Source organism: Dendropsophus ebraccatus, chromosome 3 (assembly GCF_027789765.1).
Source record: "Dendropsophus ebraccatus isolate aDenEbr1 chromosome 3, aDenEbr1.pat, whole genome shotgun sequence".
Taxonomy (NCBI): domain Eukaryota; kingdom Metazoa; phylum Chordata; class Amphibia; order Anura; family Hylidae; genus Dendropsophus; species Dendropsophus ebraccatus.
The window spans coordinates 128,344,956-128,362,391 of NC_091456.1; the positions used below are offsets into that span (position 1 = coordinate 128,344,956).

Below are 17,436 nucleotides of genomic sequence, written 5' to 3' on the forward strand. Positions count from 1 at the left end.
GACCTCTTCTGATCTAATATTGATTGCCTATTCAGAGGATAGAAAATCAATATTAAAATGACAGATGGGACTTTTAAAAAGGAACTTTTATGTTGCCTGAACCCCGAGTCACTGGGGCATTCTTCCCAACACATCAGCCTTGATTGCTAGACATCTTTCTGGTTGGTTATAGGGACAGAGCTATCAATCAAAGCTATGAGGGCAGGCAGAAGCCACCAGGGACCAGCCTGACGACTTGCAGTTTAGGCAGCATGAAAGTGATAAAAGGTTCCTGGTAACTGTTGTGTACAATGATGAAACCATTAGCTTGTAACTAGTGGTCACCTTCCTTAGCCAGGAAGTACAAATTGAGGAAGAGGAGCATGAAATTATAATTATACCCCTAAATTATTCCCCTGTCCCTAAACCAGCTACTCCCTAGTCCCCAGCTATGTATTTAAACTTTTAGTGTAACAATCAATTTTAGCTAAAAAATTGAGGGGATTACGGAATATCATCTCCACAAAATAAAGTGGCACATCTATCATCTTTGCGCCATTTTTTTATTTTTGGGTAATTTGGAGTGTAAAATTTTAAGCAACATTTATCAAGGCATTTGCACTATTTTTGAGCAGTTTACGCCGGCTGCGCCTTTTTTACGCTAGTAGAGGTTGTGGTTTCATGTTAGCTTTATTAGCCAGATTTATTTTGTGGCATTTACAGTTTTTGCACAGCAGTACTCCACTCCCACACTGGCATATTTTGTAGTCCAAAAAAGTACACAAAAAATGCAAGTGCTTTAATACCTTTCTGTATTTTAAATGAACTGTCTCCCGACAGGGGGTTAAACAGGGGGGTAAACTTTCTTCCAGAGGCAACACCACTCTTGCCTCCAATTCAGCTCCATTTACTTCAATGGAACCATCAAGAGTCATGCAGTCTCTGGAAAAACAACATCAAGTTTTTCTAACACTGGATAACCTCTCTATGCATACAGCTGATTTTGCTAGGAGAAGCCAGGGCCAGTTAGGTACTTCTTTTCTCCATATGATCTACTTTTAAACCACTATGGAATATGTGGACAGTGAATCTTGCCCTTCCACATTTAAAGAATAATGTGTGTGTGTGTGTGTGTGTTATAGAACACAGGTTATCAAGTTTATGAACATAAAAATGACCTGCAGCAGCCCTTTCATTTTAATAGTATCCATCTATTTTGATCAAGAATAACTGACGTCTTCTCAGAATTAACCATTTTCTCATAATTAACCATCTACAGTATATAACACTACAAAGTGTAAAAATCTACATATTGGCCTCATACATAATACATTTAGTCCAAATATTTGCCTAGAGAAAAAAAAAAAGAGGAAAATCCTAAATTAAAGACAACAGTTTGAATCACAAGTAAACCTAATAAACCAAACATATTTAGATAATACTCAATCTAAAGTGAAATCCATCCTCGGCTTTAGGGAAAACAAAGTAGCAAAGGTCAATAATAGTTCATGGCGGCTGGAATCTATCCAGATTCTGTTCTGAGCAGATGCTGTAAGAAGTGTATGTACTCCTATCAAAGCCCAGTTGGCAAGACAGCTGTTGGCGTGCCACGCAAGCTTCATTATTGGTTATTATTAGGTCCTGTGTGGCAGAGGCTAAATGAAAATGTGTCCTACACATTTAGCTATGGTGATTTAAATTTTGATATAGTAACAAGCTGTGTAATAACAAACACAAGCTCTTCTTCTACACACATTCCCATATTCCACCCGGCGCTGTTCACGAGTCCTATAGGAGGTGTGACACTTGGCACTTTAGGAGGCAGCACAGTCTATACAGTTTATTTTTATCACATAACAGGTCCATAGCTTCCACCTAATGGTTATTCTGTGCCTATAAAGGAGGACGTGAGGAATCAAGGTCTACTGGGAAACTGGAAGATTGATTCAACTGTTACTTCTGTTCTGTCTTCCATCTTAGTGGTAATACACAAGAAGCATTTATTATTACATCTCCAACATACACAGTGGTCCCTCAGGTTACAATTTTTTTCACACACAATAGTCTCTCCTAGACCAATGTGACTTGTAGGGCCCCTATAAACCACATTCAACATACAGTAGGAAAGACAAAGACAATTATTGGCTCGGATGATTGGCTAGATCTAGGGTGTGGAGGGGTATTTCACTGTCTGGGCTCCACTGTACTGATGTAACCTGATGCGATAGCAGTGCTAGTAATAGGTTCTTCTGTACTGATGTCACAATGGTCCTGGTCTTTATTATACAATGCTGACATCACAATGAATCTAATATGGTTCTACTGTATTGAGGTCATAAAAGTAGTGGTGTGGGTTCTTCTGTCATTGTGGTGCTAGTCTGGACTGCTGGGCCATTGTCACAATCTTCCTGGATGCTGGATGACTGTATATGAGCAGCAGTGTAATATTAAGATATCCTGTGTAATATAGAGGAGGAGAAGACATAAGTAGTGTAGCAGTAACCTCAGTCCTCAATGTGGGGTTTTCTCTCTGGTAGAAGATGGTGTGTTTTTCTTCAGCGTTCTATGGCTGCAGCTGTGTGTGTATATGTGTGCTATAGCTGCAACAGGCTGTGTGTGTGTTGCAGCAGGCTCTGTGTGTGTGCGCGTTCTATGGCTGCAGAAGGCTGTGTGTGTGTATGTGTATGCTATGGCTGCAGCAGGCTGTGTGTGTGTGTTATGGCTGTAACAGGCTGTGTGTGTGTGTGTGTCTGTCTATGCACGCGAGCGAGCTATGGCGTGCTCCCACAGTGACCCCTCTATATCACTATGTATGACCCCTCTATATCACATAGTGTGACCCCTCTATATCACTATGGCTGAGCCCTCTATATCACAGGTATCTGGCATTGTTAGCAGTGTTTCTTTGTGTATGTTGAATAGTTAGAAACATAGAGGATTGCTAGCAGGAAAAGACCACCTGATCCATCTAGTCTAGTTCTGAGTTGTTCAGGACTTGGAGGCTGGGTACTGGCTGCATCCTCTGCACACTCAGGAGAATCTGCTTTATATCTTTCCTTATTCCCTCAGAAGTCGTCTAAGGATCATGTAGGACTTAAAGGAGAAGCTGCTGAGTAAGTGTGATAAATAACTACCCTGGTATATGACCGGCCATTTATGAAGGAGCAGGAGTCAGAGTTTGAGTCCGTCCTGATAAAATTAAGGAGTCGGAGTTGGAGTCGGAGCTGCGGCTTACCAGCTCCCCAGCCCTGCAATCCCCTGAATGATTCACGATCTCTAAATGGCCAGAAGCAGGTGCAGCGGGATTATTTTGCGGGAAATAGTTATATCGTTCAAATTTAAATGGTAATCGTCCTGTGTAATTGGAGGAAATTATTGAAAAATTGTTCATGTGTCTATCATTGATTTAGAACTGACCCTAAATATCATTGTTAATCATTCACTGTAATTGCTTCTTTTGCTGGCATCAAATGGAGTAAAGTATAGTTGTAACAATCATAACTGACAATTATCGTTCTGTGTAATATGGTGAATGATGTCAGGTTAACGATAAACAAAAATCACTTAGTCTAATAGGACACCATTTCACAGCTTCTTTAAACAATAAAATCAATGGGCATACTCATATGCCAGTCAAATAAAGCCACGTCCCCATTTATTCAGCCGGATTTACTAAGGCATACAGGACCTGCGCCTTTTGGGTGGCGTATTTGAAAAATGTGCGTATTTGATAAAGGTGTTCGATGCTGTGCAGGCTCCTTGGGATGCTCAGAATGATTATTCAAGAGACTGATCATCAATCCCACTTTTTCCAGTGCATGGTCCCTGTTTCCTTTTGTGTTTTCCCCTTTGTGATGTGTCAATGTTAGGGCCACGGCGGCGTCCCGTGCTCCGGACCGCCACCGCACCCTCTCTCCCACTTCTGCAGCAGCCGGTGTCCATATGCAGGGACCCGGTGCTGCTGTTGCTTCGGCCCCGGGGGGCGCCTCACCTCACCACGCTCCTGCCAGTCGCTGTGCCGGCCGGCACTAGTCCGGGTTCCTGGTTCCTGCTCCTCTGTTACACTATTGCTCCTGTGTTCAGCCTGTCACCTGTGGCTACGCCTACAGACCTCTGCCAGCACCATCTCCTGCCTACTGCTCCTGCCACGCCTCGCCTGCCGTCACTAGCAACCAAGCCAGGGGTAGCGACCTGGGGGTCGCCTGCCGCAGCAAGTCCGTCCCGCCTTGCGGCGGGCTCTGGTGAAAACCAGCGGCCCCTTAGACTCCGCTCCCTGGTGAGGTTAGTGCCATCGCTAGTGACGGTCCAGTGGATCCACTACTCCAGGCGTTACAGTCATAGATGTATTCATGTTTTATTTATGATATTTATTGTCTTCCTGTTTCTAATGGTTTTTATATGGCATTCAGTTTGCTACGTTGTATCACAGTGTACATGTGCCTTTAAGATTTGTCATAGTTGTTAAAACTGATTACATTTAAAATTCAATAAATAAGTAAAAAACAACTCTTTTTCTTTTACAAGTGTAATGTTCTGTTCATGCTGTCTTCCATACAGTTAGCAGAACTATGTGTAGGCTTGCTAAAAGTTAAGTGATGCTGGCAGATGAGGAACATACACTGTTGTGTCAGTGAGTTCGAACATTGTTTAAAGTTGAAAGAATATGCCTCACAAAGACTACAGTAATGTAAGCAGATATAAAAGGTCATGTTAATTCTATTCCCAAACGGCCACAGCCACACTTTCAGGGATTACATCAAAGCCAACCATTTCTTTGAAATAGTCTTCAAATAGAAGGTTTGCAAGGGAAGAACTAGCTTCTTTTACTGAACAAAACCACAAAGCTCAAGGTCACTGACAAGAATTGGAAAAATTAAGACTTTAGATTATAGGTGGTGTTTTATTTCTTACTAGCAATGAAGATAGTTGACCTGTGACCTCTCAAATACACATAATCTGACACCTATTCCCTAAAGGTTTTGCTATGGAAAGAAAACAGAGTCTACTGCTCTCCTAAGGTCTTGGTCTGACAACCTTTTAAGTAAAAGCAGTCAGAGTCTTCCTAACAAACTTTTTTTTTTATCACCCCAAAGGATTATTAAACAAAGCATTATTACCATTTGCAATTTGTGTTCCCCAAGAACAACTACCTTACAAATGGTCCCCCCAGAGTCCTATACAATGAGAGATGCTTTTTTCCAACAGTCTACAGCTTTGGCTACCAGACTACAGTTCAAGAGGGGTCATTTTTATAGCAGGGTATAATGGATATATAGAGTATATCCCGAACATGGTATAATGGAACCCCGAACATAGGTATTACCATATGTATTTCAGCAAGTAATGGTTTATTTAAGATGGAGACACACATATATGATGTCCATATGCTGTAAGACTCTAAGAGGGCAAGTAAAAAAGTAGCTAATGCAAGCTGTCTTCTGGTAAAGTTTTTTCATGTGAAACTTCAATTTTAAATTTCACAAAAAGTCTACTACGACGGCTATATTATTATATTGTTCTGAAGTGCAGGATTGCTCCAATAACTAATCAACTTTTGAGGTACACCAGAAAACCAATCAGCATATTACACATCCTTGGTCATCCTGGAATGTGTGGGTGTAAACAGGCACCACCCAAGAGATATTACCTATGATCAGATTCAGAAAGATAAGATTTATAACATTTGAGCACTTTCGGTTTAGAAAGTGTGGATATCTTTGTTCTGAATAAAAAAAAAAAACATGTACCTGTAAGAATATAATAATGCTAATAACCTATTAGAGAACAAAAAGAACTTGAGTACTTTCATACCGTCCAAATTTTTGATTCTTCATGTGATTCCATGCTGCTCGAGTGACAAGAAACGAGCCTCTTAAATGAACTTTATGAATTATATCTAAATAAAAACAAGGAAATCATCATCAGAAAGGTCTTGACACAACATATACTGTTTACAGGTAAACAGATTCTCTCGCTTCTAGATGCCCTAATGCCTTCACATTCCTAAGCGGACACCCAATTGCATCAAAAAGATAACAAAAAGGAATTGTTATGGAATGGTAAAATGTTAGCAGTAAGGAAGGCTGCTAAAGAGCTTACTCAAGAGAGCCGATGCATGACAGACGCTGAAGCTGGTGCTAACCTGTCAAACCAGCTGCACAGGAAGGTGGGTAAAATGGAAGAGCTGAGCTCAGTCTAAATATATAAAAGTGACTCTGTACCCACAATCTGAACCCCCCACTTGTACCTTTGGATAGCTGCTTTTAATCCGAGATCAGTCCTGGGGTCCATTCGGCAGGTGATGCAGTTTTTGTCCTAAAAAAAACAAACTTTTAAACTTGCAGCCCTGTGCCCAATGGCAGTGGCCTAGATTGTGTATGCATTAGGCTGGCACACCCTCTCTGTCCCTCCTCAACATTAGGAATGCTCCAGGCAGATTGTCCCCTATTCCTCACCTGTGTCAGCACGGCACATGGGCTGGATCGTTAAGGCACCTGTGCAATGTTCAGACAGGAGAAAATGTTCTTGGGGCATTCCTAATGATGAAGAGGGTGGGGAGGAGGGATGGAGGGGCGGTGCAAAGTTAGGGCACAGCCACGGTTATTTGACACAGGGCTGCCAGTTTAAAAGTTGTTTTTTAGGACAATAACTACATCACCTGCCGAAAAGACCCCAGGACAAATCTTGGATTAAAAGCATCTATCCAAAGGTACAAGTGGTTTGGGGGGGTCAGATTGTACAGAGTCACTTTAAGTTCTGTGGTACACTAGCTTTTAGCCCCTTAAGGGTAGCTTCACACGTACCGGATCCGCACTGTATTTCACGCTGCGGGTTTGCATCCAAATCTGCAGTGAATCCATGAAGTGTAAAAGGTGTATGGGTTACATATCTGCAGTCAGCCGATCAGTGCGCTGTCCCGCCACAGCACACCGATTGGCTGACCGCCAGGAGATGCGGGGAGGCCCCGAAGCAAGCAGGAGCCTGGAGCAGGTGATGTATGCTCCAGCCCCCGGCCCAGAGCATACATTACCTGCTCGGTGTGAAGCTCCCGGCTCCCTCGTTCCCCATCAGTGCACGGCAGCATTGATTGGCTGATGTGGAGCGAGGGGAGCTTCACACAGTCGTGGAACGAGCAAGTAATGTATGCTGCGGGCGGCGGGGGGTTAAACGGACGGGTCACATATCTGCAGCGTAATATAAATTTGGCTGTGGGTATGTGACCCCGGATTTTGCTGCAAACTCGCAGCGGATCCGGTACGTGTGAAGCTACCCTTAGGCAGTGTTTCTCAACTCCAGTCCTCAAGACCCACCAACAGGTCATGTTTTGAGGATATCCCATACAACGAACAGCTGTGGCAGTAACTGGCGCACTGACTATAATTATATCACCTGTGAAATCCTCAAAACATGACCTGTTGGTGGGTCTTGAGCGAGTTTGCAGCTAAATCATTCCGCTGCAGATATGTGACCCGATCCCTTTAACCACCCTCCTGCAGCCCCAGCCCGGAGCATACATTACCTGCTTAGCGCAGAGGCTGTGTGGGAGGCTCCCGGCTCCCCTCGCTCCTCATCAGCCAATCAGTGCACGGCAGCACTGATTGGCTGATGGGGAGCGAGGGGAGCTTCACACACACAGCGTGAAATCCGGCACGTGTGAAGCTAGCCTTAAGGCGTATTTGGGGGTGCAAAGTGGGGTATAACTATTCACTGGCTCAGAAAGAGGAATATAATAAATAAAAATAGCATTGTTTCAAATTAATTGCACTTGGGTAAATTAGATATTGATCCTCTCTCTTAGTATTAAGAGTCAGCAGCAGAATCTACACCACAATATTTCCTTAGAAATTTTATGGGAACCTCCTTGAAGGGGTTGTTTTAAAGGGCTAAAATTAGATGTATACCACGTATATATGTAAAGTAGTACAAATGTGCTATTTTTAATGGGAACCTGTCACCCTGGGAGAGCAAGCCAAACCCTCCCCTGCTCCAGTGATTTCCTATGGGCATCGGACTCATCTCTGCTCACATGCATAATGAGCACAGAGGAGCGGGTAGCGATTTCCCGGTGACAGGACTGGCATTGAGACAGGCAGGAGGGAGTAAGTATGGGGGGGGGGCTCTATCTAGGGGTGGGGTGGGTTGGCATCGACCCATTCTCCCAGGGTGACAGGTTCCCTTTAAAGAGGGTGGCCACTTTTTAGTAAAATTGTTCAGTATACAGTATTAGTAGGCGTACTCACTGTATATACTGACTGCAGCTTCTTGTGTTCTCAGCTAAAATCAGACTCCCCTCCTCCAGGCTGTGCTGCCCTGCTCTGTGGTGTTCTTGTCCATAAAATGGCCGACATGGAGGAACATGTGACCATGCACTGCCCTCCAGTGTCAACCACTAAGCCTGAATATGTCTATGGAAGACACAGGGGGTGGGGCATGGTCACATGCTCCTCCATGCCGGCCATTGTATGGACAGAAACAAAACAGAGTAGGGCAGTACAGCCTGGAGGAGAGGAGTCTGATATTAGTTCTATGAGGTACACAGGGAGCTGCTGTCAGTATATACAGTGAGTACACCTACTAATACTGTGCACTGACCTATTTTACTATAAAGTGGCCAACTCCTTTAAGTAAAGTGACTTACATTTGTGTAGTGTGCTTTCCCTGTGCTGTTGCTAGGCAGCAATGCACACACTTTCCCAGCATTCCCTTTGCTTGCATGTGCAGTGGAGACTACCTAAGGGCCCTATTAGTTGTCCCAAGACTGTAAACAGGCAGCAATTTCCATCATCTGCACTCGTTACAGAGCCTCCCAAGGCTCTTTAGTAGGGCAGACCTCTCTGGTAATCTTCTGCCGCACATCATCCTCTATTAGACAAGGAGATGTGCAACCAAGATCCAATGCTGATAATCATACTGTGTAGTAGGTAGGGTATTACAGAGTAACTAGCATAAAAAAATAGACTCGTCCTCGGGTATTACACTCACATCAATGGAATGGAGCTGAAGCTCTATTCATTGTCTACAGAGGGCAGAGGAGAATCAAATGCAGCCTTCAGCTCTCTTCATGGCTCCATAGAGAACGAATGAAGCTGCAGCCAGCACAAGGTCATGAGATTGTGGGGCTGGTTACCGGCCATTAAAAATAACTTTTGACATGTAATAAGGGTAGGGTACCAGATGTCTCCTTAAAGGGAACCTGTCACCCCCCGTACCGGGGTGACAGGCTCCCGACCCCCCGTTAGAGACCCCTATACTTACCTCATCCCGCCGGGTCCCGCTTCTGGATTCGGTCGGGTCCCGGAGATCTCAGCCGCTGCAGCCCGGCGCGCGCGCTGAGAGATGAGTCCAACACCCATAGAGAATGACAGGAGAGTCCAGCGCTCCGTCATTCTCTATGAGCGTTGGACTCATCTGTCAGCGCGCGCGCCGGGCTGCAGCGGCTGAGATCTCCGGGACCCGACCGAATCCAGAAGTGGGACCCGGCGGGATGAGGTAAGTATAGGGGTCTCTAACGGGGGGTCGGGAGCCTGTCACCCCGGCACGGGGGGTGACAGGTTCCCTTTAATCTAAAAGCTATTAAGGGTCCATTTACACAGAAGGATTATCTGACAAAGATTTGAAGCCAAAGCCAGGAACAGACTATAAACAGAGAACAGGTCATAAAAGGAAAGTTTGAGATTTCTGCTCTTTTCAAATCCATTCCTGGCTTTGGCTTCAAAGCTTTGGCAGATATTCGGTCAGATAATCTTTCTGTGTAAATTGACCTATACAGTGTCAGCAGTTTGGAACATGAATTACATTTGACATTAACTTTAAGAGCAAGGGAATGGTTTTGGGCCTCTGTAGTAGCCCAATCTAAATATAGGTAGGCTCAAAAGAAAAGGTCTTAAAACTCTTGTGACTCTGTAAAGTCAGAGAAAGCCTCGCTTTGTATAGCCGGCGATGACAAGAGAAACACTGCAATAAAGATGACGGCTGCTGATAGCATAGAGGTGCACAGAAATAAAACATATACATCCAATTACAGAGCAATGCTATGAGGAAGGTGTCAGAGTGTTTTATGTTTCCCTGTCTGTGGAAGCTGTAGTCATAACTAGAAGATACACTATTTACAGCCCATGATCATTCTCTTCCTTATGACAAAGTAAACATATGGCAAAAGCAGCTGCCAGAAGATATTGACAATATTATTCCTGCCATTTACATCCGCAAAAACCTTACAGGAACATATTACCATTTTCATAGAACAAACATCTAAAATCTCAACTTACCCCAGTCTGCATCGCTTGTTCTTGCAAAAGAGCGGTCCCTCAAAATTCTGCAAAATTAGAAAGGATTATCATATAAACGACTGATCACAGACAAGAAGGATGAACATGTGCATTCAATAAACAAAACAGGAATCCACTTGAAGAGTTTGCCTCACAATCAGTTACAGGGTTCCAGATGGAGATCACCAAAGAACCTACAAATAGCGAAAGAATTTCCAGTTTTGACATTTGTGATTGCCATTTCTGAAGCGAATAAAATAAATCTCTGCATCTAGGATGGTGCATCTGCTGGAGCCCACCTCTGGCAGAGTTCAGCTCCAGGCTTACTGCACTAACTATAGCGCCAAACATGAAGAAAAGAGGGGTCAGGACACAGAGGAAGCTCTGTGACAAGTGAAGACATTACATATAGTTATCCAGATGCCCAAGCCCCCCCAGCTATTACCCACTCAACAGAATGAGCACCACGTAGTGTGGTCTGTATTTCCTCACCCAGCAGCCCAAACCCTGAAGAAGGACAAGTTTCCACAGTGGAAGATGTGCTCTACAAGCTGGCCAACTACACCCACAGGACTGAGGCCATATATTATACATGATAATATATCAAGATACTTTTTACATACCCTGTAACGTACATTTAATATAGTGCATGTGAATATCCAGATGGATGAATACAACAAATACAATCAAAAGAAACAAAGTTACATTGCTAATATTTTAGGGTTAAATCCCCTGCAGCTCTTGCACCCATTCTCTCATACATGCAGCATCTCATGACTGCTGGCATGTCAACAGAAGAAAGAAGAAGCGGCAAGGGATTTGGCAACCAAGTAATATTTTCTGCAGGTTTTCTATATTGTTTTCCCCTCAGGTGGATATCCCTTTAAAAGGGTTATCCTGGATGAGAAAAATATAACTATCTTCCAGTAACAATGCCACCCTTTTCCTCAGTTTGTGTGTGTTATTGCAGCTCACTTCCCTTAAAAGAAAGGGTTGTGAGCATTCCCTTCATCAATAGCCCCTTTCTAGTAAAGTGGAAAAAAAAAAAAAAAAAACACACACACACACACCATGGACAGTCATGTGACTCCTCATAGCCAGTTAACCCACCACATACTGTACCTAGGATGCTCTTATAATTGAGCAGAAACTATACAGTACAGGTACCTGCTACAGCATCTCAGTGCCACGTGTGTCAGCGTCTGTGCAGGAGCTTATCATGCATTTATCTCACTCTCTTCTGTGCAATTTGTTTTTTTAACCAATAACATTAAGCGCATAACAATATCACCTACAGACAGTGGTGTTTCTGCGCGCGTGTGTGTGTGTTTCAGTAAACCTTGTATAGATCAATAGTACAAGTAAAGATAAGAACCTTAAAATATATCTTATCAGACAAAAATGTTCCCTTCTCTGTTATCAAGCATCTTTCCTCTACTTGATAACCTGCCATGCTTTCTCAAAGATCAGTTTAGCAATGACTTTTGTTTTCTGGTTACGACTTAGTCCCTGAGCTAGCTACAAGACTATAAAGGGGGGGAGAGAGATGAGGATGGGAGTGCAGAGAAGGAGGAAGACCACTAAAAGACAACCTGCAGAGCAGAAATCTGCTAAAAATGCCATATAAATGATTATTAATTGTCAGATGTAGTGTCGCTTCTCATGTACACACAGTAAGGTGAATCCTGAAACGGGTTCACTTCAGCCTTGCTAACATCATCATCTGAAGGCAGACAAGTAAAACAGACACAAAGCAAAGAAGTTGTTGGACTAACCATAACAATTCCAACATCCATCAAACCTACTCAGTTAGCCTGGATGTCATGTAAGTCTGTTGCTAACTGACATGAAGTCTGTTTAGTCCTGTAAGCCCAAGGGTGCATGTAAAGAGACGGGGATATTGCATTGGTACAAGCAAGGTACGGTTACGAAATTTTAACTAGATGTATTATTAGATAGGAGTAAGATTTCCTAATAAAGATAAAATACAATTTAAAAATATAAATGGGACAACCCTCATAATTATACTATATAAAACAGGTAGACAGCATTTATAACATACGTGTTCCATGTTCTACACTGTAAGAACAATACCCTTGTTGAGCCCTTGCAAATCAGAAGCACCCCAGGCACTTCTTTATACCTGTATATCACTGAATGTCAGTCACACAGTAGTGAGCAGGAAAAAGCCCAGGATTAGGACACCTACATTGAATGCACAGGGATAAAGTATTATGTTGTCAATGCATTAAAATCAGTATCCTTGACAGGTAAACTGTTGTAGGCATAACTTACAATGCTGTTTTACCTGCACTGCTGTTTTACCCAGAGAGATACATTTTAAGGCTGGGTTCACACTACGTATATTTGAGGCTGTATTTTTGAGGCTGTATAGCAACAAAAACCAGGAGTGGATTGAAAACACAGAAAGGCTATGTTCACATAATGTTGTAATTGAGTTGATGGCCGCCATTTAATGGCAAATATTTGCTGTTATTTTAAAACAACGGCTGTTATATTGAAATAATGGCAGTTATTTACCGTTATATGGCGGCCATCCACTAAATTTCAACATTGTGTGAACAGATCCTTTCTGTGTTTTCAATCCACTCCTGGTTTTGGTTGCTATGAGGACCTGACTTGCGGACCAAATACTGCCTGAAATGTACGTAGTGTGAACATAGCCTTACAATGTTCCATCTGTAAAGACCAGGGCTGTGGAGTCGGAGCTAGTTTTGGCTGGAGTCGGAGTTGGAGTAAAAAAAAAAATGTACCGACTCCGACTTTAAAAAAAAAATCTTAAAAAAAAATGTAGAATTGAATTTTGATATGAATTTTACAAGTTTTGCTCATGAATATATATTATGAGCAACATTCTAATAGGACACTGGCCCTATTACATAAGGGTGGTCATGGAAAAGTTGTCGGTCACTATTTGGCAGTTTGTTTCTGAGCTGGAAGAGTCCATTGTGTGGGGGGAGATCTGTGCTGTTCTCTTCCTGGATGCTGGATGACTGTATATGAGCAGCAGTGTAATATGAAGATATCCTGTGTATTATAGAGGAGGAGGAGGAGGAGGAGAGGACATAAGTAGTGTAGCAGTAACCTCTGTCCTCAGTGTGGCGTTTTCTTTCTGGGAGAAGATTGTGTGTTATTCTTTAGTGTTCTATGGCTGCAGCTGTGTGTGTGTGTGTGTGTGTGTGTGTGTGTGTGTGTGTGTGGCACTGTGGCTGCAGTAGGCTGCGTGTGTGCTATAACTGCAGCAGGCTGTGTGTGTGTTTGCTATGGCTGCAGCAGGCTGTGTGTGTATGCTATGGCTGCAGCAGGCTGTGTGTATGTGTGCTATGGCTGCAGCAAGGTGTGTGTGTGTGTGTGCACTATGGCTGTAGCAGGCTGTGTGTGTGTTCTATGGCTATAGCAGGCTGTGTGGGTGTGTGTGTATGCTATGGCTGCAGCAGGCTCTGTGTGTGTGTGTGTGTGTGTGTGTGTGTGCTATTGCGTGCCCCCACAGTGACCTTCTATATCACTGTGTGACCTCTATATCACTGTGTGTGACCCCTCTCTATATCACTATGTGTGACCCCCTCAATATCACTATGGCTGACATCTATATCACAAGTATCTGGCATTGTTAGCAGAGTGTCTTTGTGTATGGTGAATAGTTAGAAACATAGAAGACTGTCAGCAGGAAAAGACCACCTGCTCCATCTAGTCTAGTTGTAAGTAGTTCAGGACATGGAGGCTGGAGACTGGCTGCATCCCCTGCACACACAGCAGAATCTGCTTTATATACAGTATTCCTTTATTCACTCAGAAGTCGCCCCAGGATCATGTAGGACATTAGGCAGAAGCTGCTGAGCCAGTGTGATAAATAACTCCCCTGGTATATGAACGGCCATTTATGAAGGAGCAGGAGTCGGTCCTGATAAAATTCAGGAGTCGGAGTTGGAGTCGGAGCTGCGGCTTACCAACAAACCGCAAATGAAAAGCCTGAAAATGGCCTTTTCCAGATCTGCCCCTGCTGCTCACATGGCACCTCATCCCAGGCCTGGCTCCTGGTGTACATTATTTCTCGTGGACCTAGGTTTTCCATGATACATTAATTGGAAATTCATAGGATGAACTATGTAACAACTAAATCCCCATCCGTACTCTATTATACCTCTTGACCACCCCAGCACATCTGAGTGTTGTGTTGCACCCTCAAAAATCTATGCCAGCTTTGAGCAGGCATAGCTTTCTCCCCAGCTTCTGTAAGGGCTTCACCATCAATACATTATGAAAATCAGGGGAAAAAAGTCTAACTGGCAATAAACTACCCAGTAATTTGGTAAAGTCCCAAAATCTAAGTTAAAGGCTTAAAACTCTTGTCAGCAGCTGAATTATGCAGCATCTGAGAAGCAAAAATTAAATTAGATGTCCCTACGGAGTAATTTAACTTTGCCACGGTAAAAATTAAAACCATCTAAGAAAGAACAAAAAAGGAGAGTTAAAAGAAGAATTAAGGCTCTAAAAATATAGTGCAGTAAGGTGGTGAATTAAATGTCAGGTGCATCTTTATTTTTTTTTATTTTGCCCACATAGCCCCTCATTACCTGGACTGTGCCCAGTAACAAGCCTGACCTTTACAGAAGTTACTGCGGTCACAAGGGTCCGTCACACACTATGCATACACCGCACCACAGATAAAGAGGAGATGCAAGTATTAGTAAAAAAAAGTTCATGTCTTGACATTATTAACAGAATGCCATTTGTCTACGTAATAAACTTAGTATTATACACACAATTAATGTAGTTCATGTACTTTACGTGGAAGAACTTTAAATTCTCAAGCCACAGTGCAGTGGAAGCTGACCAATGAGGAGCATACTGGGATTTACCTATACAAAAAGCTGGCTAATGAAAACAAAACAAAACAAAGCATAGCATACTATGTAAAGGGGCTTTGTGGAACAAGCCATATATTCAAGACATCTAAAAAGGTAATGGTCATGTCTGCTAGTTCATCTGAATGCATCCTAATTATTCTAAGCAGGGCTCATGTAATATACACCTTATCAGCGTTCCTTACATTGCTAATGCTCAAGTGGTGGCGTGAACCCTAATGCGATTACCATCAGGATGAGGCAAAATCACATGCTTCTGCAGTTATAATGATTGAAAGTGCAAGAGTGAGTGCCCTTGGTTCGCCAATCCATCTGCCAGCCCACCCTTCAATATCAATCGAGGACTCTGCAGTAATGTAAGTGACATCACCTCAGCGCACCACCTGAATATTCATGAAAAGGGAGCAGGCGGATTGGTGGAGAAAGGGTTATAGTCCCAACCCAGTGCACCACCAAAAAAAAAAGAAAGCTACACCCAATTGAAGGACAAGAGTGGTGCTGTTTATAGAAGAAAGTGCCTTTTTTTTTTAATAAAGCTTGGATAACCCCTTTTAGCAGTGGCGTAACTACCAGGGTTGCAGCAGTCGCCGCTGCGACCCGGCCCGCCACAAGGGGGGGCCCGTGGGGCCCGCTGGGCCCGAGGCCCCCCCCCCTCATCAATCACTCTTGTGACCGCAAGCATTGTGTTGCTTGCGGTCACAAGAGGCCGCCTCCGTCTGCCCCGGAACATGCCCTGCTGCCGGGGGTGTTGCGTCCTATCCCCGGCAGCGCGCGCATCATAGAGTTCACTGCTCCGGCACAGGGAGCGCACATTAGAGACGCTCCCTGTGCTGGAGGTCCCAGCACAGGGAACTCTATGATGCGCGCGCTGCCGGGGATAGGACACGACACCCCCGGCAGCAGCGCATGATCCGGGGCAGACGGAGGCTGAAGAAGAAGAGGATCGCCGGGGGAGCGCGTTGTTAGGTGAGTTGTGTGTGTTTTTTTTATTTATTTTTATTTGTTTTAATAAAGGAAAGGGGGCTATCTATAGGAGGGAAGGGGCCATTTATAAAGGAGGGGGGAGAGGTGGCCATCTATAAAGGGGGGCAAGAGAGGGGGACCTTCTAGAGGGGGGGTATCTATAAGGGGGGGAAGAGGGGGACCATCTATAAGGGGGGGGGGGGAGAGGGAACCATCTATAAGGGGGGGGAAGAGGGGGATCATATATAAGGGGGGAAAGAGGGGGATCATCTATAAGGGGGGAAGAGGGGGTCCATCTATAAGGGGGGAGAGGGGGACCATCTATAAGGGAGGGGGACCATCTATAAGGGGGGGGGGGGGAGGACCATCTATAAGGGGGGGGAGAGGGGAGCATCTATATAAGGAGAGGGGAGAGTGGGCCATCTATAAGGGGGGGAAGGGGCCATCTATAGCAGAGGGGGCCATCTATAAGGGGGGAAGGGGCCATCTATAGGAGAGGGGGCCATCTATAGGAGGGTGGGAGAGGGGGCTATCTATAAGGGGGCAATATATAAGGGGGGGCATCTATAAGGAGGCTACATAGTAGGAGGCATATACTATAAGGGGGGATACACAGAGGGGGCATCTATAAGGAGGCTACATAGTAGGAGGCATATACTATAAGGGGGGATACACAGAGGGGGCATCTATAAGGAGGCTACATAGTAGGAGGCATATACTATAAGGGGGGATACACAGAGTGGGGACCATCTATAAGGAGGCTACATATAGGGCATACACTATAAGGAGGTCACATAGTGTCAGGGTTACCCACTAAATGAGGCCAATACAAATGTGCAGTTTGTAGAGAGATTACGATGGTGTCAGAGTGAGGAGTCTAATATGTCTGTCTGGCAGATTCTGTGGATTCGTGGCTCGGAGAAGTTCTCATAATGGCCGAGAGCAGATGGAGAAGAAGATGAAGAGGGAAGAACTCCGATCAGAGAAGACGTCCCCTGTGAGTCACCTGATGTAACTGCACTGTAATGTATATGGTGTCTAGAGCCTGTGTGGAGCTGCGTCCACCTCTATATGACTGGATGCGGTGATACGTGTACAGTGGATGTTATTCAGTAGCAGCGGTGGTGTTAGTAGGTGGTGGTGTTAGTCAGTATGTGGTGGTGTTAGTCAGTAGCAGCGGAGGTGTTAAGTCAGTATGTGGTGGTGTTAGTCAGTATGTGGTGGTGTTAGTCAGTAGCAGTGGTGGTGTTAGTCAGTATGTGGTGGAATTATTTGTTACTTGCTATCTGGTACTATGTTTTATTGGTCTTAGTATACAGGATTTGGTCAGTAACAATATG

The 17,436-nt window shown here is 44.1% G+C and overlaps 1 protein-coding gene across 1 annotated transcript in view; it reads right to left on the reverse strand.

Moving 5' to 3' along the window:
* The window catches only part of HSD17B4 (hydroxysteroid 17-beta dehydrogenase 4), a 250,503-nt gene that overhangs the window by 142,778 nt on the left and 90,289 nt on the right, over window positions 1-17,436 (reverse strand). Inside the window, exons 6-7 of the mRNA XM_069962669.1 lie at window positions 10,248-10,294; window positions 5,791-5,875 (exon numbers count right to left, since the gene is read on the reverse strand). Coding sequence (XP_069818770.1) covers window positions 5,791-5,875; window positions 10,248-10,294 — 132 coding nt within the window. The remainder of the gene's footprint in view (window positions 1-5,790; window positions 5,876-10,247; window positions 10,295-17,436) is intronic.